This window comes from Pagrus pagrus (assembly GCF_965226575.1).
Source record: "Pagrus pagrus genome assembly, chromosome: 13".
NCBI lineage: Eukaryota > Metazoa > Chordata > Actinopteri > Spariformes > Sparidae > Pagrus > Pagrus pagrus.
Genome location: NC_140197.1, coordinates 22,722,726 through 22,746,648, shown reverse-complemented (window position 1 = coordinate 22,746,648; position 23,923 = coordinate 22,722,726). Strand labels below are relative to the sequence as shown.

At 45.5% G+C, this 23,923-nt stretch overlaps 2 protein-coding genes across 4 annotated transcripts in view; one reads left to right on the top strand and one right to left on the bottom strand.

The window, feature by feature from the left end:
- Positions 1–16,993, top strand: part of svilc (supervillin c) — a 22,066-nt gene extending 5,073 nt beyond the window's left edge. The window contains exons 3-33 of one of the 3 annotated variants that reach the window (XM_084371307.1): positions 1,470–1,619; positions 1,735–1,902; positions 2,344–2,378; positions 3,338–3,399; positions 5,756–5,901; positions 6,309–6,537; positions 6,618–7,150; positions 7,305–7,431; positions 8,912–8,959; positions 9,051–9,113; positions 10,069–10,143; positions 10,225–10,303; positions 10,390–10,473; positions 10,575–10,779; positions 11,059–11,225; positions 11,303–11,422; positions 11,516–11,652; positions 12,160–12,307; positions 12,397–12,542; positions 12,631–12,806; positions 13,310–13,454; positions 13,541–13,859; positions 13,971–14,113; positions 14,209–14,308; positions 14,391–14,595; positions 14,786–14,919; positions 15,008–15,163; positions 15,440–15,583; positions 15,663–15,775; positions 16,401–16,556; positions 16,760–16,993. In XM_084371307.1, coding sequence (XP_084227433.1) covers positions 1,470–1,619; positions 1,735–1,902; positions 2,344–2,378; positions 3,338–3,399; positions 5,756–5,901; positions 6,309–6,537; positions 6,618–7,150; positions 7,305–7,431; positions 8,912–8,959; positions 9,051–9,113; positions 10,069–10,143; positions 10,225–10,303; positions 10,390–10,473; positions 10,575–10,779; positions 11,059–11,225; positions 11,303–11,422; positions 11,516–11,652; positions 12,160–12,307; positions 12,397–12,542; positions 12,631–12,806; positions 13,310–13,454; positions 13,541–13,859; positions 13,971–14,113; positions 14,209–14,308; positions 14,391–14,595; positions 14,786–14,919; positions 15,008–15,163; positions 15,440–15,583; positions 15,663–15,775; positions 16,401–16,556; positions 16,760–16,849 — 4,603 coding nt within the window. In that variant the 3' untranslated portion in view covers positions 16,850–16,993. The remainder of the gene's footprint in view (positions 1–1,469; positions 1,620–1,734; positions 1,903–2,343; positions 2,379–3,337; positions 3,400–5,755; positions 5,902–6,308; positions 6,538–6,617; positions 7,151–7,304; positions 7,432–8,911; positions 8,960–9,050; positions 9,114–10,068; positions 10,144–10,224; positions 10,304–10,389; positions 10,474–10,574; positions 10,780–11,058; positions 11,226–11,302; positions 11,423–11,515; positions 11,653–12,159; positions 12,308–12,396; positions 12,543–12,630; positions 12,807–13,309; positions 13,455–13,540; positions 13,860–13,970; positions 14,114–14,208; positions 14,309–14,390; positions 14,596–14,785; positions 14,920–15,007; positions 15,164–15,439; positions 15,584–15,662; positions 15,776–16,400; positions 16,557–16,759) is intronic. The other 2 variants (XM_084371308.1, XM_084371309.1) reach the window with 2 other exon arrangements.
- On the bottom strand, positions 16,957–23,923 carry tmem98 (transmembrane protein 98). Its single transcript, XM_084371313.1, has 7 exons — positions 23,804–23,923; positions 21,328–21,563; positions 21,039–21,170; positions 20,316–20,349; positions 20,119–20,234; positions 19,978–20,037; positions 16,957–19,628 (listed from the first exon to the last, which is right to left on the bottom strand). The coding sequence occupies exons 2-7, from the start codon at positions 21,456–21,458 to the stop codon at positions 19,427–19,429; spliced, it is 675 nt and encodes a 224-aa protein (XP_084227439.1). The 5' UTR covers positions 21,459–21,563; positions 23,804–23,923; the 3' UTR covers positions 16,957–19,426.

Here is a 23,923-nt window from a genome sequence, read left to right as displayed (position 1 = left end):
AGGTGTTTCAGGCTTAATTTGTCCAAACACCAATAAAGCAACGTGCCCACGTCCTCACCCTGCTGACACCCGTCACCTGCTTCAACCTTTTCCACCTTGACATCACTACACACCGTAGGTGTTGTCCTAAAATAGTGCTGCATTACATCGAGGAGAGCGCAACCAGGGAGAACAAAGGACTTCATTCTGTTGAGCTGTGTCTATCTGGGACATAACAGCATGATGTTTTGTGTGTAAATGATGCGTACGAGTGTGTCTCCCTTCTTGAAAAGCATGAAAACCATCTGATCCACTTTCTTTTGTTCGGTTTAAATACAATTGATTTCTAGATTCACACCAGATCTTATTATCATCGTCATATAAGATGTATTGGCTTTAGGAGCCCAAGAAGCTGGTGCCAAGGGCGTTCAGCTAATGTGGATCCTTTTTATTAAATAAATAAATGAACAAATAAATTAAAAAATGGGCCATTTAATAAACTAGAACTGCAACGATTAATCGATAAGTTGTCAGTTATTAAAAAGAAATTGCCAACTATTGTGAAAATGTATTAATTGGTTTAAGTGGAATTGAATAGAACTGACTTTCTTCATTTTCATTGTACAGCTGCAACCAAACCAGGTAGGCGTCTTTCGTACTAAGTGCTATAAAAAAGGGGGGGGAAACAAGAAAAACATCACAAAAACGGGACAGAAAAAGGAAACAAACGTGAACAATGTCAGCAGAAGAAAATAGTGCTGCAGCTCAGATGACTAAAGCAACAAACCAGGAATGTTTTAAGAAAGAAAGGTCAAAATTCTCTGATTCCAGCTTCTTAAATGTGAATATTTTCTGTTTTCTTTACTCCTGTATGACAGTTAACTAAATACCTTTGGCTTGTGGACTAAACATGACGTTTGTAAAGGTCACCTTGAGCTTTGGGAAACACCACTTGACATTTTAGAGACAAAACACCCGCTCGATTTATCTAGAAAATAATCAAAACATTCGTCGACAATCAGTTGCAGCCCTATTATACACAGTACATGTAAAATATATATAATTTTTGCATTTGACATCAGAAAACTTGACACTTTTCTGAAGTTTACAATGTAAATCTCACACATTCAGTAAAACAAGTCACTCTGCTTCTTACCGGCGACCTCTCGCACCTTCCTGGACTTCACCAGTTGCTCCGTGTTTATTTGTTACTAATTAAAAGTGAGAGGTCTAAATCAGTGGGTCCCAGCAGGGAGTGTTAAAGCCACTTTGACTCTTCTTATGCATTTGTTTGCTACTGTCCCGGCCTGGGAGCTTTTTCTTGGAGCACGCAACATGAAACAGCAAACGGCACTGTTGAACCTTTTTGCGGTCAGAGCTGCACGTTTCTTCGCAGCTCTTGCCGAAAAGGTTCGACATGACACTTTTGTTTCTGAGAGCCTTCCTCTCCCCGCTCCTGCATCCTCACCTCCCCCCCTCCCCACCTCCAGGCAGGGTGACTCTGCCAGCATGCTGAGTGGGGAGGGGTGCCTCGTCCCTGTTGGACTCGATGCCCCGCAGCTCCGCACTCGGGTGTCGGTGGGCCAGTTGAGAAGTGCCCTTCTGCAGCAGGCAGGCAGCGGAGCGCAGCCCGAGAAACTGTATGATCTCCTGCATGTGTGTGATCCAGACTGACACTATCAGCCTGTGTACCTCTGTGACGATATCTGTCTGCGCCTCAACATCTTCTTCCCGCTCTGTTTGTGTGGACACTAGCTGCCCCGATGCCACGTCCTCTCTGGATCTGGCTGTGAAGCCGGGCTCCGAGGGGGGCCGGCGACGCACCCGGCGTTACCTCCCCGGCGGGCCAGGTGCCGGTCGCAAGAACAGCGAGCGCTTCAGGACGCAGCCGATCACAGCCAATGAGATGGAGGAGAGCAGCGGGTAGGGGCTGTGTGCTGTGGTCAGGGTGCAGGCTCTGCAGAGGAGGCACCAGTTTGGTTTTTCCCAAAGAGGACACTGTTTGCTGTGGTCTTTTTGCAGTGTTTTAGATTGGAGTGTTTGGTTCACTTAAAAAAAAAAAGCAGCCACACTTAGACTGAGGTGTTGCAGGTGAAGCACCTTTACATAACTGCCCACAGGTGGTGTAGTTTGCATGTGCTCCTCCTCCTTTATGACCTCGAGAGTGCTGCTTCACCGTGCATGCAAATATGACACAGTATCTTGATTGTTTAAGCCAAATACTGAAACACAAAGACATGCATTGTGAGCTCGAAGCAGGATCTGAAAGACGGCGCACAGGAGCCGCAGATTTCAGCCCACATCACCTGCCTGCTTCATGTTTCACCCGGTGACCTCATGCTTCGCCTCTCTTCACTCTCCTAGGCTGTTGGACACGGAAGAAGAGGAGACCTGTAAAGGTAAAGCTGCTGACATCACACAATCAGAACAGAAGGAACAAATACTTCAGAAAAATATAGACGCTTGTCCCGGACAACGAGTGTGCACCAAACCTGCACAGCTGCCTCGTCAAACTAATTTAATAGCTCATGAAATAAATCAGGTTATATTTTTAGGCTCACAATGGTCGATCTCCTCAGCGATGACAGATTTATGCCTCACAAAAGCCACGTGGAGCACTTTTGACCCCCGCCATGAAAAGATGACGAGCAGGATTGACTCACCGAGAATTTACACCGCAACTACAGAAACAAGAAGCCGACGTAAATCTGTTTTATTATTGCTGTTTGGACTGATGTCAGGTCCCGCGTCGTAACGTTTATTTTTGTGCCTTCTGCTTCTGTATGTCACAAGTACAAGATAAAATAAGGCTTTACTTAAACTCAGCGACCAAATGTGGCACACAGAAACTTGAAGTTTCAGTCCATTTTTTACCAACCGAGGGGTCCGTCCCCTCCAAAAGGTCGGATAAGTGAGACAAATCTGAGTTTTGCGACAACATTCGCTCACATTTTTTTGTACATTTATCTTTTTTTGTGAAATATTGGATCATTTGACCTCAAACAGATATTTTAATTAAACCCTCTGAGAAGTTTGGAGTTGAAATTGCTGACAAAGTCACTCAAGAACTCCAAATTCAGCTCTTGTGTGATCTTTAACAATGTATCGTTGTATTTTTAACAATATTAATTTGTAATGAAGCTCATCACGATGGCTGTCAGATAAATACAGTGTGGGAAAAAAGTGTGTGGAAGTATAAAGTAACAGAATCTTGACCTCGTCTGGTCAGTTATGATCACATGCACCTTCCTGGACTCCTGATCAACTGTCACACATCCTCTGCTGACTCACAATCTGTTTTCATGTTTATCTGCACGTCCTAATGACGATGATGATTTATGTTTTTTTTCCCTCACAGCTGATGTGAAAACAGACGACAGAGCCAAGATGAGTGTTGCAGCCAAGATGTCTTTGTTCAAAGTGAGTCTATGTTTGTCTCAGCAGCTGCTGTTACGTGCTGCTGTCCGTCCCAAAGGCTGCTGCTGATAACACCTTTTAAAGCAACATTATGCAACTATTTCACCTTTAAAACAACAGTTTCAACCTCATTCTGAGGGTTAACCGACTTGTGATAGGAAGAACGGTGCCTCTTTCATTCCCACTCCACACCATAAACACCTGTTCTTGCACTTGTAGCCTAACTTGAGCCAGCTAAGAAGAGCTAGCTTGGTATTCTCAGTAGACTTTGCGCCTATCTTTTTTCCGTTCCTTCTTCACGGTCATGAGTCCTGTGAGTTATGAAAGATAAAGTAGCTTGAAAATAGTGATTTGGCGCCGTGAATCTGATGAATTAACTGTTCATCAGACCACCAATGAGACAAGAATTATGTTACTCGTGGTCGGGCCTCGCTGATTACAGTACAAAAACAGCCTAACACTTTATCTCTGTGTTTTATCTTAGCTCAGTTAGCAGTGCAGTTAGCTGTCCTAATACAGTAGCTTACTCGGCCGGGATTGGGACCTCGGGGGTGAAAGGGGGAGTGTCAGTGAGCTTTGGACTTTTCAGGCCTGGGTGGGTTTGCAAGTTGCACAGCTAACTGTGCTAACTGGCTAACCGCAGCTACAATTAGCAGCAGTTAGTGGTTAGGCCTACTTTAGCAAAAAAATCTAACTGTCCATCAGGAAACTCCGTAAATCACAGAGTAATTGTGTCCATAAAATGTGATCCAGTTTCACCAAAATCAATTAATAACATTATAAATGTGTGTTTTGGTTCAGTAATCAGTGAGGCCCGGCCACCAGTAACACTTTGCTCTGGCATCTATCAGTTTTACGACCTAATTCTTGTCTCATTGGTAAATTAATCAAATTAAGCACCCCTATATCGCTATTTTCCAAGCTACTTTAGCTGTCATCAATTGCAAGAATGAGCAACATGAATGAAAAATAGATGTAAACTGAGAATACGGAGCGAGCTTCTTCTTAGCTTGCTCAACCCGAACAGCTAAGCAGCGGGCTGGTGAGAAATATATTGAACAGTGAGGAGAAAGCTCCTCACCTCAGTTGCTCTCCTTACACTCTGAGACGCGTGGTGCGTCAGTGCTGAGCCTGCAGAACACAACCTGATCACGTTGACTGATATGAATGGTCAAACAGGTGCTTCAATGCTGCAGTCTGCACTTATTAAAAGAAAGACTAAATTTATAGTGTCCGGAAAACGCATCCAAAAACAGTCGGGACGTTTGTCTCGTCTCCGTGGAGAAGATGATGTGGATTTTTCTCTTTTCTCCATTCCTACATTTCACCTCCTGCACAGTTTGAGTTCCTGCAGCACCAGGTGAAAACGTGGCAGACACTGTATTACCATTAACAACCGTAGCAGCCATGTTATAATTAGCCTGCTTCTCTGGTTGAGGCAGGCGGGGAGGTAACTGAAGCCGGCGCAGCTCTGGTTTCACTGTGACCTGTTGGGCCGGCATTCTATCCACCAAGCCAAGACGCTCCACCTTACAGCGAGCTGCTTTATTCACCGGCTATCTGAGCCTCCACCCGCCCGCCCGCCCGCCCCCTCCATCTGTCCATACAAATAGAACAGGAGACATCAGGAGAGGGAGTTTTCACTGCCATTTTTGTGGTCACACTTATTACTTATTTAGAAGTTGGAGGCTGTTGATTGAGGCTGCTATCTGACCTGAGCGTTGGGGTCCACCTGTTGGAAAAAAACGGCCACGGTGAAGCAAATGTGATGTGTTGATATTAAAGGGGCAGTTCTCGATAAAATCCAAAATACGTATTTTCCCTCTTAGCTTTTGTGCCTTTTATCCATCTACACTGTTTTGCTGTGAGGTGCCGAATTTTGGAGATATGAGCTGTAGTGATGCCTCTCTGGAACTTGATGGCGCTCAGGCTTTTGGTGCTCTAAGCGCCAAAAAAATTTACAGCAATGTCTCATTTTCAGAAATTAGACAAAGTTATTCAAGATGATCCACAGACCTCGTCGTGTGCAGTTTCGTGTAGGAACTATTTTCTTTCTACTGAACGACACCACACAGAAGGAAGTGTGCATCTGCTCATGGACAAGAAGCTGGCTAACTAAGCTAACTAACGTTACAGCTCAGTCAATGAGGACAGCATTAATGTTTACATCCTGCCACAAGCATCTCATCCAAGATGCATTTGCATCCAAGTGCCATCTATTTCCATTGTATTCTAAAACTTTGCAGCTCACACCAAAACAATCTAGACGGATAAATAGCATCGGAGGCAAGAGGATAATTATGTATTGCTGATTTGTACGTGAACTGTCCCTTTAACGTGTCCCCTGCCTCCTCTGTAGGAGCTGGAGAAGTCTGCCACCCCCGAAGCCTCGGCCTTCCTGAAGCCGCGCTCAGGCAGCGTCTGCCATGAGCGCAGGGTGCGCCGCGGCAACGACCATCGCTTTCTGACTCAGCCAATCACCTGCGAGGAAATGGTGGCCATCAGGTGGGAGGAAAGCCTAGAAGGAAAGATGATGGTGGATTTTAGCTTTCGGTTGGCTCTTAAACAGTTTTATGTCGACATCGGTTCTACTGTTGTTGTTGTGGGATGACCTTTATGTGTTTAAGACGAGGCAAATAGTCAGAAAAATGTCCAAAAAGACCCGCCCAGTGTCCCTCTGATTGTCGAGTGTTCATGCTTGGTCAGGGTTAGACGGTTGGGAGAAGAATGTCAGGGTCAGAGCCAATCGAAGGCAGAGGAAGGGCGGGTCAAATGTCAGCCAAACAGGAGTGAAGGGTGCATTTGTTGGGGACTATTTTTAGCTGTGGATGAATACACATTTGGGGCTTGGAGGGTGCATGTTGGATAACAGTTTTTCTCCTGTAATCACACGCTTGTTTTATTTCCTTCAGCGCCCCCAAACCAGCACCACCAGTGGAGTCCCAGTCCGAGCAGGCTGAGCCAGTGGAGGACGACGATGAGAGCTGCAAGCTGAGCATGACTGAGAAGCTCGCCCTCTTCAACAAACTGTCCCTACCGGGGAGGCAGGGGGACATCCCCGCTGAGGGACCCCCGGAGAGACGGAGGCAGAAGGGGGCTCGGTACCGCACGCAGCCCATCACTGTGGAGGAGGTCAGCCTGGTGAGATGATTAAACTTTACAGTGTTTTATAGAGATATCACAAAAAGAGCCTGTGTCTGACCCTTGTTCCTCATCTTCAGCTCCAGAAAGGCCCCGTACAGCTTCCCGCCTTCTGTTTGTCCGCTCATCTGTCCGACAGACAGCAGGCCTCGTCTGTCAACCTCAAACCCAGCGAGGTACGACTTTCCCAGCCGAGACCTGACGCCGGCCCCGTGCCTGTGGAGCCTGGCAGCCCGACCCAGCAGGGCCTGAGAGGAATCCTGAAGAAGAGCAGCTCCGGAGGCTCCGAGTGGAGCAGGACGGATGCAGCGTTCAGCCACGAACAGAATGGCGGAGGTTGTGAAGAAGAGGGGACACGAGGGAGGGTGGAGAGCACGGAGCGGCAGGATATTCCCGTACCGCCGAGGAGAGAGAGGCGCGGTGAGGGAGGCTCGCTGACTGGAGCTCCCTGGAGGCAGAGGGCTCGAACCAGGAGGGAAACCATCGCCTGTACACCAACAAGAGCCTTGTCAGAGCAGGACGCTCTTCAGGAGGAGAGGAACAGCTGGACGAAGCCACAGGAACAGCTGGTTTCTGCTGTGGAGAACAGCTCAGATACTGCTGAGAGAGTTCAGTAAGTGTCTGATGGGCTGATACATCAATATCTGGAAGGTCTTGCTCTGATTTATGGGACATTTTGAAGTAGGATGACAAAAATGATCATATTTACATAAGTGAGTGTTTTTGATATTATCACTGGTTTACATTCCCTGTTATCTGTGCAAAAGGCAGCAGAATGAGGAGGAGGGTGTTTGGATGACGAATGAAGAACCCACAGTCACGGGACACGTTCAGGTCACGCTGGTAGACGACACCGACAAACTGCAGGAGGCGAACAACACCGGCAGGAGAAAGGTAGGAAACAAAACGCACGACGAGACTCTCAGTGGCCCTCCAGTGACTTTCCAAATCACAGCTGCAGAATCGGCAGCTGTTCTGCTCATCTATGGCTTGTAGAGGGGTAGCCTCTACATAATCTCTAATCCTCTGAGAGTCCGGTTCAGAGACGGTGGGTTTCAGACTGTCAGCAGACAGGGATGAAGTTTAATGGTCAGCAGAGAGTTGAGAGTACATCTTCAGAGTCAACACAGCCAGGAGAGACTGATTGTTCATCTGAGAGTGGTAAGGGACTTCAAAGTACATCATCGTAGGCTATTCAGAGCTCTTGAACAGCCCATCTAACACCAGAAGTTTGACATAACTGTATCTGTTTAAACATTTTGTTTAAGAGGAAATACTCCAGCTATCCCAGCAAGAAAGCAGTCAAGTTGTTACTCGGACAAGATCAGGAGGTAGACTGATTATCAGCAATGTTCAGCATTTTTCCGATTATAGTATCAGTGATTTTTCTGTCAGTTTGCCGATAAAATAAACAAATTTAAAAATGTGCTACTTTTTGCTCTGATGCAACGTCCTCTCACACAATGTCTGATTGGTAACGCATCACATTTAATAGCCTGTAAACAATCAAATAATCTGAATCTGTTACTAGTAACTACATTTTATAAAATAAATGCAGCGGCGAGGACGAATAAAGTAGCAGAAAAAGGGAAAACTCAAGTAAAGTACCTGAAAATTGTACCTGAGTAAATTGTAGGTTTATTCCATCGATGATTGTTTGAAATTTTGATACAAAGATTTTCATTTTCACTGCAAATAAATCATCAACTCATGATTAATTGATTATTTGGATACTCTATGGGATCAGTCGATGATTATTAAATTGCCTCTCGCCACCACACACAGCGCCGCCTGTCAGGTTGATGTAGAGAATCATTACATCATTAATACTTAAAATAGTCGTTAGTCATCGATTACAGGTCTTAAAACAGATTGAATCGTAATAGAAATCAGAACACAATGTGGATAAAACCGCACGTAGATGTCACTGGGTTCACTCTTCCTGCCGCCCTTAAATCCAGCAGGAGAAGCGGGGCGGCGGCTGCATCGGTGCATTTGTCGTTCCAGTGAAACCAGATATAGCATCTCTTAGCAACAGCTCTCTGGATCTGGGAGGTGCTAAATATCTGGAGATCAGACTAAAGTTACTGGGGAATATACCCAGACCGTTTAGTGTTGATACTGGGATGCAGTTTAGTGTCTCTGAACCGGACGAGGAATGTAAACAGACTGATTATTGTGCTCTTTAAATGTCGACCCTTTAATGACCTCACGAGCTCAGCTGCACCGCGGTGACGGGGTGTGTGTACGTCTACGTGTGTGAGTCTTCGGCTCGGTTGACGTCTGTTTTAATTCTATACTTGCAGAAACATTTTTATTTGTTTCCTGTCTTTTATTTACTCGTCTGTCACTCTGTCTCTGCTGCCCCCTGTAGGAGGAGACGGAGCAGCTTCCTGTGGAGAGTGTGAACCCTCAGTGCTGGGTACGTCTTCAACTAACGCAAAGATCATTCTCAGTCTCCATCGCTTGTTTTACAATAGCTTTAGCCTCCCTCCCTCTTTCTCCTCTGCCAGGAACCCGTCTTTGCCTCTGTCTATTCTAGCACTACGCCCCAGTATATCATGTGTTTCAACCAGGTAACTGTTCGAGCCGCTGCATGGCAGATGGATGGCAGCTTTTCTTTGTGTTTGCAGTGTTTCTGTATGCAGACTTTTTTTTTTTTTTTACAGAAGATGCGTGAAGTTTGGCTCACGCTAACGAGCCGTCACCTGCGAAGTGTTTCTGTGTGTGAGAATGATCCTTTTCCTGAAGTGACACCTCGCAGCTCTCACTTCTTCACTTCAACCGTTTACATCGTGTTACTGTTAATTCTGAGCTCTTACTCTTGTAGTTTTCTTACACTTGTGGCGTCTAAACTTCTTTCTGCCGTGTCTGTTTTTGGAAATAAAAACCCAACTTTCAGAATTAGATTTTTGAGAACATGAAATGAATGTTTCTCTTTAGGCTGTCTTGCTTAAATGAATAGATGTGTCCCCCCTTTATGTACCTTTACCCGTTTGGTTTCACCAGAAACAGCCGCTCTGTTGTTCCAATTCCACCAGACTCCATTTACAAAAACTATAATTTTACGATTGTAAAAACACACTCGACAGAAGAACTATAAAACTCACCAAAACCATCTTGATTTGTCTTTCCATTGTTTCAACAACCACACCTGACATGATGAGTAGGTGATTGTTTGAAAGACTAACAATAATGGTTTGGGTGAGTTTTATTTTGTTTCTGTCGAAGTTTTTTAGACTCCATACGTTTCTCCTGCTAGACTTTTGTCACATTTTGGATTTGACTGATGTGTTTTGTGGTTGAGAGCATCAGAAATCTGTACATCTTGTATCCTGAGTGTCATTTTGCTGCCTGACATTTGTTTGCCTTGCAATCTCCTGTGCGCCCTTTTTTTGTTTATTGCTCCCAAATGAGTCGTGTTAAGTCACCTTTCACTCTGCATCATATTTAATCCTCTGCGATCTGCACTAAAGACGTTGAACCTGTTACCTCTTGATCCAAATTATTCTGCCTTCATGTCCCCCTCAGACGAATCAGTCCTTTGAGGCGCAAGAAGTCTCCTCTCCCACCAGCAACCAGAGTCAGCCTCAGTGGAGACAGAAGGTGATTGTCTTTAAATCTTATAATATTTTCGAAGCTTAAATCTTACATTAATACATCTGTTTTTTTTTTTTGGCTGTATAGGAGAAAGGAGTTGAGAATGAGCTTCAGACGGACGAAGCCGAGGAGATGAACACACAGCAGGAGGAAGAGGCCCAGAGAGGTGAGTTTACTTCTCATAATCTCTGCATCTTTACCTCAGTAGATGTTTGTCTCTGACTCCTGCCCTCTGTGTTCCCCACCTGTTAGCTCTTGGATCTCCAGAATCAGACAGAAATGACGCCTCTCAGATGCAGAGACCATCCACTGAAGCTCCAACATGCACATATGAAGGTTAGAACGGCATTATTTCATATGATAAAAACCTTTTCTTGTTTTTCTAATCTCCGCGCAAGTATTTAAAGTCTACACTTCCTGTCCCGCCCCCCCGGCAGCTCCACAGGGCTCCCCGCTGTCAGCGGATCCACATGACGTGAAGGAGGAGGAGACGCCGCTGGGTGAATCAAACACGTTCGACGGAGGTTTCTACACAGATCAGTCGCCTCCCTCCGCCTGTGCAGCACCACCACCATGTGGAGACGCTGCCGCCACAGAGAGTGAGCAGGACCTGGACGTCCTCTGCCAAACCAACACACCCATGTGAGCCTGTTTTACCTCAGATTGTGAGATTATTAGCCACATTAAAAACATCTTAAATATTCAGGGATGTGGTGGAGAGAAGCTGCAACCACCAGGTATTTTAAAGCTATTAAATAAAATGTACGTCTAAACTAACTGTATTTGCCGTGTGTGTGTGTGTGTGTGTGTGTGTGTGTGTGTGTGTGTGTGTGTGTGTGTGTGTGTGTGTGTGTGTGTGTGTGTGTGTGTGTGTGTGTGTGTGTGTGTGTGTGTGTGTGTGTGTGTGTGTGTGTGTTGCAGGCTGACCTCAGCAGTAGCGGAGCACAGGCGCTCAGTGCGTCCGTCCCGTCGGACTCAGGGCTCCAGAAACCCTCTGAGGGCTCTGGCTGCCCGGGAGGACATCAGGCAGGACTACATGGGCGAGAGAGTGAACACAGCATCAGAGGAGAGGATCCAGGCAGAGAACAGTGAGCGGCAATATTTCTTTTTTTTAAATTCCTTTCATTTTACTTTATCTCATTCAGCTTCCTTTATTTTCCCACAGAGTCCAAGAACTCCTCCGAGTCACACCTCAGCAGATCAGACAGCGTGATCTCTTCCTCTGATGCTGCGACTAACAAGTCTTATCCTCCGTTCAGCAGCCTGATGCTCATTCACATCAAAGGTCAGAGAAGTTGTGGTTATCTGCGCGCCGGGCGTCCTCACCATGACGTCTGTGTGTTCGGGTTTTTATATTAACTAGAGCCTGTGGTGACAGGTAGGCGGCATGTCCAGGTGCGTCTGGTGGAGCCGTCGGCGCGGTCGCTGAACAGCGGAGACTGCTTCCTGCTGGTCGCTGCGGAGCACTGCGTCCTGTGGAGCGGAGAGTTTGCCAACGAGCAGGAGAAAGCCAAGGTACCACGGAGGAATATTAATTTTACAAGACAGTTTGTTGTTAGCATAAATTTAAACATCCAGAAGAAGGGAACTATGAGCCATGAAACGTTAATTTGATTAAAAACGTGTAAAAATATCTCTTCACATGCCCAGATACCGTGAAATATCACTGCATATGTATCTGGATGATGCAAATTAAAATGATATTTTCACCATCTGACGAATTTTCCATGGTCATGCATAAAATGGCACAAAAAAACCACTCATTCTGTGCATAAAAAGCATCTTGAGCAGCGTACAGAGGCAGTAAAATACATTTAAACTGTTCCTGGAGGTGATCCTGACAATACCGATGCTTTCATCTCCCATGTTGCATCATCACACCATCCATGTTCCCTTTTATTATACATTTAAGGTCCTGAGTGATGATGTAGGGGCAGAGATGGAATATAAGTTTTCTGTAATGTCCCAGTTCTGTATGCATGTTCTGCTGCGGTATCAGAAACTGATACTGTTTCTTGTCAGGCCTCCGAGCTGGCGTCGTCCATCCAGAGTCAGAGGGACCTCGGCTGTCGGGCCTCCCAGGTCGTCCACCTGGAGGAGGGGGTGAACTGTGACAGCAGCCTGGCCGCAGACTTCTGGAGCCTTCTGGGAGGACGGACGCAATACAGAGGTGAGAGGACAAAATATCTAACAAGAGGTGACAAATATCTGTTGGATGTGTGTTCGTATTGACTGTACAGCATGTTCCTCTCCCCACAGGAGCCAGTGCAGAAGAGGAGGATGAGCTCTATGAGCGAGGCGTGGTGGAGTCCAACTGTGTGTACAGGCTGGTGGAGAACAGGCTGGTGCCCGAAGAACAGGCCTGGGCCTCCATCCCCAGCGTCTCCCTGCTGGGCTCCACTGAGGTCTGAGGTCTCTTCTGGATTCTCTGGTTGATTATTGTTGTTTATGTGTTGTTTCAAGCTGATCGTGTGTTTCTGTGTGTGTTCGCAGGCCCTGGTGTTTGATTTCGGCAGCGAGGTGTACCTGTGGCACGGACAGGATGTTTCCCTCAGCAGGAGGACCGTTGCTCTCCAGCTGACTCACCAGGTGTGGGCTGGAGCTTATGACTACAGCAACTGTCGAGTCAATCCACTGGATCCCACACAGTGTAACCCCGGCACACCGCTGTGAGTTCACCCTGCGGGGCTGTAAAGCTTTCAGTCAGTACTTCACAATGAAAATAACAGCATATCAATGCGATGAGGACGCGTTAACAGCAACAGTGGAGTAAGTGCCACAGCATTACCTGAGCACCGTGGTGCACACGATGAAGTTTAGCAAGGCGTTAAGATTGCCACGCACGCAGCAACGACCCCAGAAGTCTGCAGTCGGTGTTCAGTGCACGCTTTAAGAACAAATGGCTCGTAATTCAACGCCTCACACAGAGATGCCGCAGCATTGTGTCCACATGACATGCTGTAAAATCCCAGCGTACTGTTCTGAGCCCAGGCTACACGCCGACACGCTGCAGCTGGCGAAAGACAGCTGCTTGGAAATTCAAACAAGCAGACATAAGCCCCGGTTCACTGCCAACCAGCGTCTACTGTATGTCTCCAGTTCAACTCAACGCCCTTTTTAGTCTTTAAAGATATAATGACCAACATCTCTGCCTGGCTGCTTGTGTCCTCAGGAGGGGAGAGGGGCGTCCCAGCTGGGCGTTGTTCGGCTGCGTCTCCGAGCACAACGAGACGTCTCTGTTCAGAGAGAAGTTCCTGGACTGGACGGGTCGGACTGGAGGCAGCGAGGAAGCTGCTCCCGTGAGCGAGGAGACACAGGTTCATCTCACAGTTTGATATTTGAATGTCAACCTGCAGCACACAATACTTTTCTACCCACCATCTGTTGTTCCATCTCTCGACAGCCCGTCCCGGTTCAGTCCTCCCTCTCAGCGTCCCCGTCATCAGACCTCCTGAGCGCCTGCGACGCCAAGGCTCTGGTGTCGGGTCAGTCGCTGGAAGGGGACGGCTTGGTCCACAGCGTGTTGGCCGGGGTCGACGTCCAGAGGGGGCACGGGGTCATCGCGCTGGAGGAGGGACGTCAGATGGAGCTGAAGACGGTTGCCGTGGACACCTGGCACGTCCAGGAGTTCGACGACAGCGAAGTCCCCGTGGAGAGCAGTGGACAGCTTCACGAAGGAGACTCCTACGTCATCCGCTGGACGTACAGCGTCATCACTGTCGGTCCGTGACGTTCACGATGTAATACTTGAACTTGACACTTCTTGTGCTTTAGATGTAGAGTCATTTGTCTCCGTGCAGTTTACTGATGATCCGTGATTTTCTCTGCTGTAGACAGTCCCGATGAGTGCAGCAGAGAACCCAGACAAAAGGAAAACACCGCCTTGTTCCTGTGGAGGGGCCGCCACTCCAGCGTCAGTGGGCGGGACACGGCTGCTTTCCTGTCCATCGGGATGAACAACCAGGAAGAGTCACAGGTACAAGCTTCAGTATAGATCATCGGTGTATTTGGTATCTGTGAGCGAGTTTAGATTTAGACTGATACAGGGCTTTGTGCTTGTTGCTCCTGAAGGTGGTGGTGCCTCAGGGAAAGGAGCCTCCCTGTTTCCTGCAGCTTTTCCAGGGAGGCCTGGTCATTCACAAGGGCAAGCGAGACGAGGCCGTTAACGCAGGTACAGTACGGCCATGTTGTTTTTCTTTGTTAAATCTGTGGTGTGATTTAAAAGACATGTCGTTATCCGCCTGTTTTGGCAGAGTGGCGTCTGTTCTGTGTGCGAGGGGAGCTCCCAGAGGAGGGATCTCTGCTGGAGGTCGACTGCTGCTGTGCAGGTCTGAGGTCCAGAGGCTCTGTTGTTCTCCTCAACAGCCAGCAGGGGGCGCTGTATCTCTGGACCGGCTGTAAAGCTCAGGCCAGCTCCAGAGAGGTCGGCAGGAGGGCGGCGGAGAGGCTCACTCAAACGTAAGTCACATAGACTGAGTGGCCATGAAAAGGAAATTCAGATTGTAATTTGTGCAGAAAAATAAAAGTCTTTTCTCTTTTTCATTTTCTATTTGGACTTTTAATTTGGAAACAGGACGAAAAACATCCACATCATCACATCGAAATGCTGAAATCATTTTCCAGCTTGTGTATTTGATGTGTTCATCAGGTGTCCGTCAGAGTTGGGCCTGAGCCAGAGCAGCCCTGTGAAGGTGCAGGTAGTGGAGGAGGGCTCAGAGCCGGCAGACTTCTGGACCGCACTGGGGCAGATGGACAGGAAGGCCTACGACTGCATGCTGCAAGGTAGAAAACACCTCCACCCAGGACATTTCTCTCCTCTCTCGCTGTAAACTTTAAAATCAAACTTAAAAAACAAAATGTGTGCTGTCAGATCCTGGAAAGTATAACTTCACACCTCGCCTCTTCCACCTGAGCGTCGCCTCGGGGAGTTTCAGAGCCGAAGAGCTGCAAAGTCCAACGCGGCTGCCGGGGCTCGTTATGCCGATGCCCTTCGTCCAGGAGAGTCTGTACTCTGTACCACAGCCGGGTGAGAGCTCCTCACATCCAACACACCGAAGCCCTCGTTAACTTCTCTATCTAATTTCTCATGGATGGTTCAGTAATTATCACCCAATAATTGGAAATAAACATTTGAATGTATAAAAATGAGCTTTATTTCACATTTACTTTGTTTTTTCTTTGTTGAATCCTTTTTTCAAACATCCCACAGGAACATCAAAGTTGACCTTAATCTAACACCAGTCTAATCTAATTCCACTTTATTGTCTCATACATCGTCCCATCCTTCCTGTCTGTCCTCCAGCCTTGTTCCTGCTCGACAACCGTCTGGAGGTCTACCTCTGGCAGCGGGGTCAGCCCGAGCAGACGGAGAGCTCGGCTTCGGCCTGGAGCTGCTGGCACAACGAGAGGCGGTGCGCCATGCAGACGGCGCTGCAGTACTGCAAAGGTACGAAGGGGAAGATGTTTGAGGGGTCGGGAATGAAAGGCGATGCTGGTTGTTGATGATTTTCTTCTCTGTATCTCAGAGATGAACCCAAGACGCCCACCACAGGCCTACCTCATCTTCGAGGGCTCAGAACCTCTCACCTTCACGAATGTGTTCCCCCGCTGGGAGAGGAGCCCGGGGCCCCACACACAGGTACCCAGGATGTGATGGATGCATTTTAAAGTTGTATTCATCCTGAGCCATGTTTGTCTGGGATTTTGTCCAAGTGTAATGTGACAGAAGAGCAATTTCCAGTCCAACCGTTTTCATTATTTATTTATTTTAGCAATCTTTTGCCAATATGGAAAAAACTCAAGGGCAAAGCCCCCAAAACAAGTCATTTTCTTACCACACTGCCTCCAGCATTCATCCTGTCCCGGTCTGAATAAGCCCTTTGAATACATATCAGATTTTAGAGGCACAGAAATGTTGTATCTTTCTCAAGGCCCAGACCCTGACTGCACCAAATATCATCTGCAGATATCTCCAGGCCTGATTCTCTCTCCTGTTTCTGTTTGACACAGGCAGCAAGTGAAGTTTTGTGTCCTACTGTGTATTTGTGACATTAGATTTTTGTTATTTTTAATTTTAAATACATCAATCAGTATATCAGGTTCCTTATCCTCACTACATCAGCTCATTTTAGTGTTTAATTGATTAGAAGAATCACCATCATCACTTTTCAGACTGATTGTTGGTATCTAAGTAAGTATCTTACTGTCCTAAAACGTACTCTTCAAACAAATCTACTATACCCATCGCATTTTTTCCTCGTCAGGGCGATGCGGGGCGGGTGAAGCTGACCTTGGTGCAGGACGCCCTGGCCCAGCTCATGAAGACCCAGTATCCTCTGGAGGAGCTGCTGCGGAGCCCCTTGCCTGAAGGAGTTGACCCCCAGCACCTGGAGGTCTACCTGTCAGATCAAGACTTCCAGGTAAACCGATGCGGCAGCATGCAGTGATGTCTTTCAACCAGCAGGCGGCAGTGTTCACTGAGTATAAGTCACCGCACGCTCACGCTTAGACTCCGATGATTAATCCTGAGAGCAAGTTTCAACTTTAACATTTATATTTCATGACGTGAATTGATTTTTGCATCGTTGTCCTCCCTAAACAAATAACTGCAATTATGTTTCAGACTATTTTGGAAATGAAGAGAGATGAGTACGCCTCGCTCCCAAGCTGGAAGCAGATTGATCTGAAGAAAAGCAAAGGGCTGCTTTGCTAGACGGCGATAACAAGCTGCAGCAGACTTCCTCTTCCTCACCGAGAAGGACAGAAGACAGGGGGGATATTTGCACCATGTTGCTGCACAAAGGACGGCTCACAGCGTAATAAAAAGAGGAAATTCACTTTTATTTATGTCAAATTAGTATGAGTGTGTGGACTTTTTATCAGACATGGATTTCTCCGTAGCTATCGTTCAGAGCAAAAACAAAAACACATTTTTTCCTATGAAACTTAATTTTATCTGTACAAATCAATGAAAGATAAAAACAAAACAAAAAAAGAGAAGGTGTGTGACAGTGAGGGAAAGACTTCAGTAACAAACTGTGGGAAAACAAAAGAGTGCTTACAAAAAAAGATCAATGCTAATAAACAATGTAAACAAGAAAAATAAAAGGCTAAACACTTTCTAAATGTTTCCTTCTCGATCGATCCGTCGAAACACCTCCGCATGTTCAGAGCTTTTACAGCTTTTGGATTTAAAAAACTGCTTTCTTCTTCCTGATTGTCACCAAAATCTTAAAAAAAACACATGTGCTTGACTCCATAATCCATGATTTGTGTGTCATTTGATGTACCGATGTGTTCATTTGTCTGCCAGCCTTGTGTGTGTACAAAATGTTTGTGCCATGTGTATTGTAGCCTAAGCCCATGTGTTCATTGTGGCTGTGGGTAATGCCTTATTATTCACCATTAGCTATGCATGGAGAAGCATGATAGATATGCTCCAATAACATCCCTCCGGCCCAAAACGGCACGCTAATTCTGCTTCACCTCAACCGACACTGTTCAAAAAAACTCCCCACAACATGGCAACAGACTGTATCTCTCAGTAGTGTGTGACAGCTCACCACTTACAATAACACTTCTAACAGCTACCGGTGATGTACTTAAAATGTCTACTTTGATATTTGTGTACTATCTTTCTTCTTGTAGATAGAAACAGCTGCTGCAGTTGAATTTGATAGCAAACGTTTAGCTTTTTTAAGCATTTTGTTGTCAGAATTAAAAGTGTTTCTTGACTCACCGTCTACTGACTTTGTACAAGGGAAAAATAAGATACCTACAGCCATGCTAGCTGCTCTGTGACGCTCTCTTATAACATCTCTGGCTGTACTTAGGTATAAAAGTGGTTTGATGCTACATCAGTATGCCAACATACTAACTATTACAATGCTAACATTCTGGTGTTAAGCAGGTATAATGTTTAGCATCTAAAACATGCTAACACACTTAACAAAGATGCTAAACATTATTCCTGGTAAACATCAGCATGCTAACATGCTCACATTGACAAGGCTAAGATGCTGATGTTTAGCAGGTATGTTTAGCATCTAAGACATGCTAACACACTAGCCTAAACAAAATATCATAGCCTATCATAGCATGCTAACACTCAAAGTGATAATGCCAACATGGTGATGATTGGCAGGTGTAAAGTTTAGCGCTACAAATGCTAACATACTAAACACAAATTCATTCATTCATTCATTCAACAGTTGGCTAAACATCAGCATGTTAGCATTGTTTTTGTGAGCATTAGCATACTGATGTTTAGCAGGTATAATGTTAAACATCTAACACATGCTAAAACACAAAGATTCTGAACATTATACCTGCTTAACATCAACATGCTAATGCTCACATTGACAATGCTAACATGCTGATGTTTAGCATGTATGATGTTTAGCATCTTTGTTTAGTGTGCTAGCATGCCAAGACATGCTATTTAGTACTAAACTATAAAGGCTGATTGGAATGTGATATAGCCCAAGTCATAATTTTGGAAAAATAAAACTTTGGCTAAAAAAACCTTTAAGTAAAACAGATACCAGCTCCTATATTGATAAGAGTCTGCATTAATCATAACACAATGCAGTAACTGCTCAACAGGGCATCATTTAACTGGAAAAACTTCTCTGCTGCTGCTGCTGAAACTACAGCTGTTGCTCTCTCCGAAAACTCAAACAACAAATTTCAAACAGCGCTCGAGCATCTGAGGGATGCTCCACAAGTCACGCTGACCCCACAAATTGTAAATACATCTGGCCGGGGTTCCACTGGTCCACTGAGTCGGAGCCCTTTTGGGTTCACTGGCTAACTGGGTGTTATTTTCCTCAGAATGGATTAGCTGACTAAGCCTCCATGTGACTGTGCAGTGCTGGTGAGATTGGATTTAGGCCCACTGCTGGGTGATGGTGCACTCGGGAAAAAATTTCCAAAGGCCTTTCACTTGCAGGCAGCTTATACTTTAAATAGAGCAATGCTGAAAAGATCTGTTGCAGGGTTACATACAAAAAAAACCCTACCTATATCTGTACTTGTCAGCTATTACTATGAGGCTGTAGCACGTTTAGGTGCAAATATGATAAGAAAAATACGTCTTCACCCGACAGTGCTGCCTGTTTACTGCGAAGTGTCCTTTTAGATTGGATGATGAGTTTGGGAAGTGTGCCTTTTCATAACTGCCTGGCAGAACATGTGCCTGTTAAGTACCGATTGAGTGCAGAAGTAAAAAAAAAAAGGCAGCTCAAGGATAAAATGGACATATTTGCATGTCTTGCCGCTGCTGTTCGCTCTAGATGGCCTGTTCTCTCTGTACGTCGGCTCCGGGTATGAATCGTTCTGGTTCAGAGGCCAGCGCCGCCTCGCGCAGAACCACCATGTGATCTTCGGCCGCGTGGAGCGACTGGTCGATCCAGTCCATACTGCCGGACATGTGACAGGCGTTGCGGGTGACCAACACCAGGTGGCTGACTGACAGCAGGAGAGCGGTGGCCCTGAGGAGGAAGAACAGGACGAATTGATCTTTTTACTTCCTTTTGTGGCTGCTGCTGGATCAAAAGCATTTATTTCTTAAAAGACAGACTCAGACGATCATCTTACTCTGATCAGGCATTAGATTCAATCTGATTACATGATGAAAAACACAAAAGTTTGAGTTATAATATTTCCCCGGTGGCATCAATTTGCTGCGACACTGCGACTATCTCTGCATACATCAATGGTTATTACATTACGGATAAATCAAGTCAAATGGTCGCTCCTCTCCAGCGCTCACAGATACCTAATCAATCAGACTGGGCATCTGGAAAAAAAGCTCCCAAAAAGCCTCTTTAAAATGATTACCTGGCATCCAGGAGGATCGGATCCAGAGGAGGGTACATGGATCTGACCACGTCGTCCACCCTGTGAGACGGGACAGCGAGGACGTTAGCCCGAGTCTGTGATGAGTCAATACTGATGAAGCAAATGTGTCGTGTGTGTTACCTGGGGCTGATGCGTTTGGCCACAGTGATGATGTCACTCAAGCTGGCTGGTGCCTTGACCTTTGCCCCTGAACCCATCGTCATGGCAACCAGCTTTTCAGTCAAAGTGTGGCAGATCTGTACGTGAAAGTTTAATGTGTCAGCGAGTAAAAATATAGATGAAAATGGACGAAAGGAGGAAGTCAGAAACTCTGTTACCTTGAGGATGGAGATGCAGTGAGAGACCAGACCACTGTTGGAGGAAAGTTCACAGAATTAGTTGCTTATATGAAGATTATTTCAATATGCAAACGAGACATTGTCTAATTAAAGATGCATACGTTTCCAGAACAGAAATTTAGAAACGCTGAACAAAGCCGGTCTCAGTGTTCTTCAGCATTCTGCTTTTACAGAGGGAATAATGGATATCTTTTTTTTATGACTCCATAAATCTGAAAAAACTGTCAACAGCAATGAAATATACATTTGTTTTGCAATGTTTTGGTGAATAAAATGTTGGATAAATCAGGCTATGAATGATAAATGAGTGAACCCCTCAGAGCAGACCGTCAGATTACAGATAGAGTAGATGTAGATAGGAGCGAAACTGGGAAAGTTTGGTGTTAGTGCAGATTTGTGGCTCAGAGGATGAGAAATGAGTCCAGTGAAATAAGATATCACCATGAAACTTCCCCAGTTAATTACTTATAAAGATAAAGATCTCATGTTGTGCTCGTTTATTTTGAGCGTCTAGTGTCCACTGCAGCACCTCTATTCACTCTGTCCGAGTGCTCAGTGAGCAGGCACCGCCCATCGTGTTTCTGCATCAGTCATCGAAGCAAAACAACCCAAACAACAAGTTTCTGCCTGTCGCGCCCGGCCTGAAACATCTTAAACTCTAATGTCACGCCACAATGCCACCGGTAAGACAGTAAGACATACGAGGCGTCCTCTATCCAGTCCTCGTTCTCCAAGATGGCCTCAATGTGAGGGTTGGTGATGACCACGTCGTCCAGCTCCAGCTCTGACGGCTCACTCTGGGTCTCCATGGCTCCAATCAGATCCACTGTGGGTCTGTGAAAGAGAGCACACGGTGTTAATAACTTGAAACGCCGGCGAAGTGTTGACCTCTCACCACTGTTGCTAATCAATGGTGAAAGGTGGAGTATTATGACACAGTATCAGGTAACAGGTGAACTCAAACCGTATATTTAAACGTGACTTCACTGACTTGGAGTCGAAGTGGTGCAGCAGGTCGTGAGGGTGGCAGTAGCGGTGTCTGCACACCACCACCAGGGCAACGAAGGAGGCCAGGAAAATGGTGGCCAACACCCCGATCGCCACGATCACCACCGTCTCCATGGTGACTCCGGCTTCCACGGCGGCTGCAGGCGGCGACTTGTTTCGAGAGGAAAGAGAGTCCAATCAGGATCGGCTGATTGTCCGAGCTCGATTACGGGCGCTCATCTGTCGAGGGGAGAATAATGGCAGGGTTCAGTCTGATTGGGTGACATCAAACCAGAGAAGATGACATTATCGTCACACTTGAGGAGGCTTCTGTGAGAAATTTCCATTTTGTTGAAACACAGAGCGCCTCTGAGCCAACGGGAGACGAGAACACAATCAGCAGTGTTTTGTCCGTTTCCAAATGTGGCACACCTACAACGCACACATGGCTGATCTTTATCTGAGCACACAAGGAGCTGAAGTGCACTCGCCCTTTGTTTGCGCTTCATACAGCGTCATAATGAGAACTGAGTGTTTGCTACACAGAGACCACAACCGACAACAAACACTAAATTAAACTAAGGAAAGGAAAGTTAAAAACAGCCTGGAGATTTTCTGTTTCAGCTCCACACACGTCTACACCTGCAGGAAGAAAACTCTCAATAACTTTGACCTCTTACCTTCTGATGTTTTCAGTCCAGGCTGTACTTTTGGATTATCTGCAGTTTAATTTAGGCAACATGTTCCCACATTCAGCGTCTCTCTGAGAGTGTAAAGTGTACCTGTCCCTCTGCCCGAGTCTAGTCACTCATTAACCCGTCCTGCCCCGCTTGATTACTCGCGTGAACGAGTGTAAACTCTCCGGAGAGAAGTCCCCGGCTCCCCTGACGGCTCTCTAGGTGCGGCGTAATTGATTAGTGATTAGGCGTGACATTTACAAAGCAGAGGTACAGTTTTATACGCTGTTACAAGCACAAATTACCAAGAGGGCAGCTGAACTTTCAGCATTACAACATCGTAAACCTGCATTTTTGCCCGGATGATTGTGTGAGACTCGGCAGTGGAATGCTGTAATTCTTTAATCAGATTAATTTGTGTTACACTCGTATCACACAGAGCTTTCTCCTGTCTCTCTGCTGCCACACAGCTTTTCACAAAAAGGTAACCTGAGTGATTGGAGGGATTTTAAAAAGGTGAAGAATACTTTCTTTTAAATCACTCAAAATGTCTCACATTCCCCAGTGTCGTCTGTGATGATTAAAAGCATCAGCCGTCTGAAATGTTATTCCTTTCAGTCAGTTTTTGCTCTTTGGCCTTTAGAGCCGACTTCTGTTTTTAAAGAGTTTGTTTCTAATCAAGGGCGGATGTTTTCTTTAGAGCCTAACCAAGAACATTTTACCACAAATATATATTTATAGTTAACAGAGACGTGACATAACTCACCAAAGAGCCGCATCATCAGTATTTGTACTGGAGTATGTATTTTTTTGTAATTCTGGACTGGTACATTATACTTTCCCTCCACGTTTACTCAAGTATGACTCTTGGGTACTTCCTACAACATGATCTGCTACATGCTACTTCTACTCAGTGATGGAATGTAACTAAGTACTTGGACTTTACTTGAGTATTTCCATTTTCTGCAAATGTATACTTCCACTCCACTACAATTGAGTCAAATGTTGTACTTTTTACTCTACTACAAGTGATATATTGTAGGCAACTGGACTTGTTTCAGTTTCTTGAAGACGTTTCACCTCTCATCCAAGAGGCTTAGAATAAACATGAGCTGGATGACTGAGAGCCATCACCAACTTCTGATACTTGCATACATTTAAAATCAGATACTTTTACTTGACTTTAAGACTTTCACTTTTACTAAAGTAACATTCTAACATCATATCTTTAGTATGACTTGTGGGTACTTTTTACAACACTGATGATCTGCTACATGATCCATTGCTCTAGAAAGAATAAGCAACATTATAGTAAAGTAGTAAAAAACAGATTGTACTTTTACTTAACATACAGAAAATGTGTGAGTGCAGCACTTGTAATAGAGTATTTCGATGCAAAACATCCAAACATACCGTAGGCTACACAATGTTTTGTAAAATAGAATAAACAACAACAACAAAACTTAAAAAAAGAGAAAATAAAAAAAGTGAAGTGACACTGAAATAATCCATTTAATGGCGTGTGTGGTGCGTAGGCTGTAACTGTGTGTGTGGTCTCTAGTGGGGGAAAAGAGCATTCAAAGTAAAGTCACAATAATGTGGCGGAGATAAACAAAACATACAACTTAAACGACTCATTTTAATAGCTCCTGCAATGGATTAATAGAAACGCACGTACAGAAACAAGTTTTTTAACATCACAATCAAAAGGTTTCAATTTCACTTAAGCTTTTGTTTAAAAGTTGAACACTTTCCTACACGAGTGAAGCAAACAAACAAACAACGGCTTTGCGGTTTACTCACCTAAACATTTTGTCCTTTTTTTTACTCGGATTTCTTTGAGGAGACAAAACACTTTCCTCTCCGCTTCCAGGAGCGCGGAGACGGCACCGACATCTCCAAATCTGTGCTCGTGACCGCGCG

What these genes read in the sequence shown, in the direction of transcription:
- tmem98 (XM_084371313.1), bottom strand. Translation starts at nt 21,458, where the DNA reads ATGGAGACGGTGGTGATCGTGGCGATCGGGGTGTTGGCCACCATTTTC. An exon ending in CTGCACCACTTCGACTCCAA is followed by an intron (nt 21,171 to 21,327) that starts GTCAGTGAAGTC and finishes TCTCTTTCACAG; the next exon opens with ACCCACAGTGGATCTGATTG. An exon ending in GCCAAACGCATCAGCCCCAG is followed by an intron (nt 20,038 to 20,118) that starts GTAACACACACG and finishes CCCGTCTCACAG; the next exon opens with GGTGGACGACGTGGTCAGAT.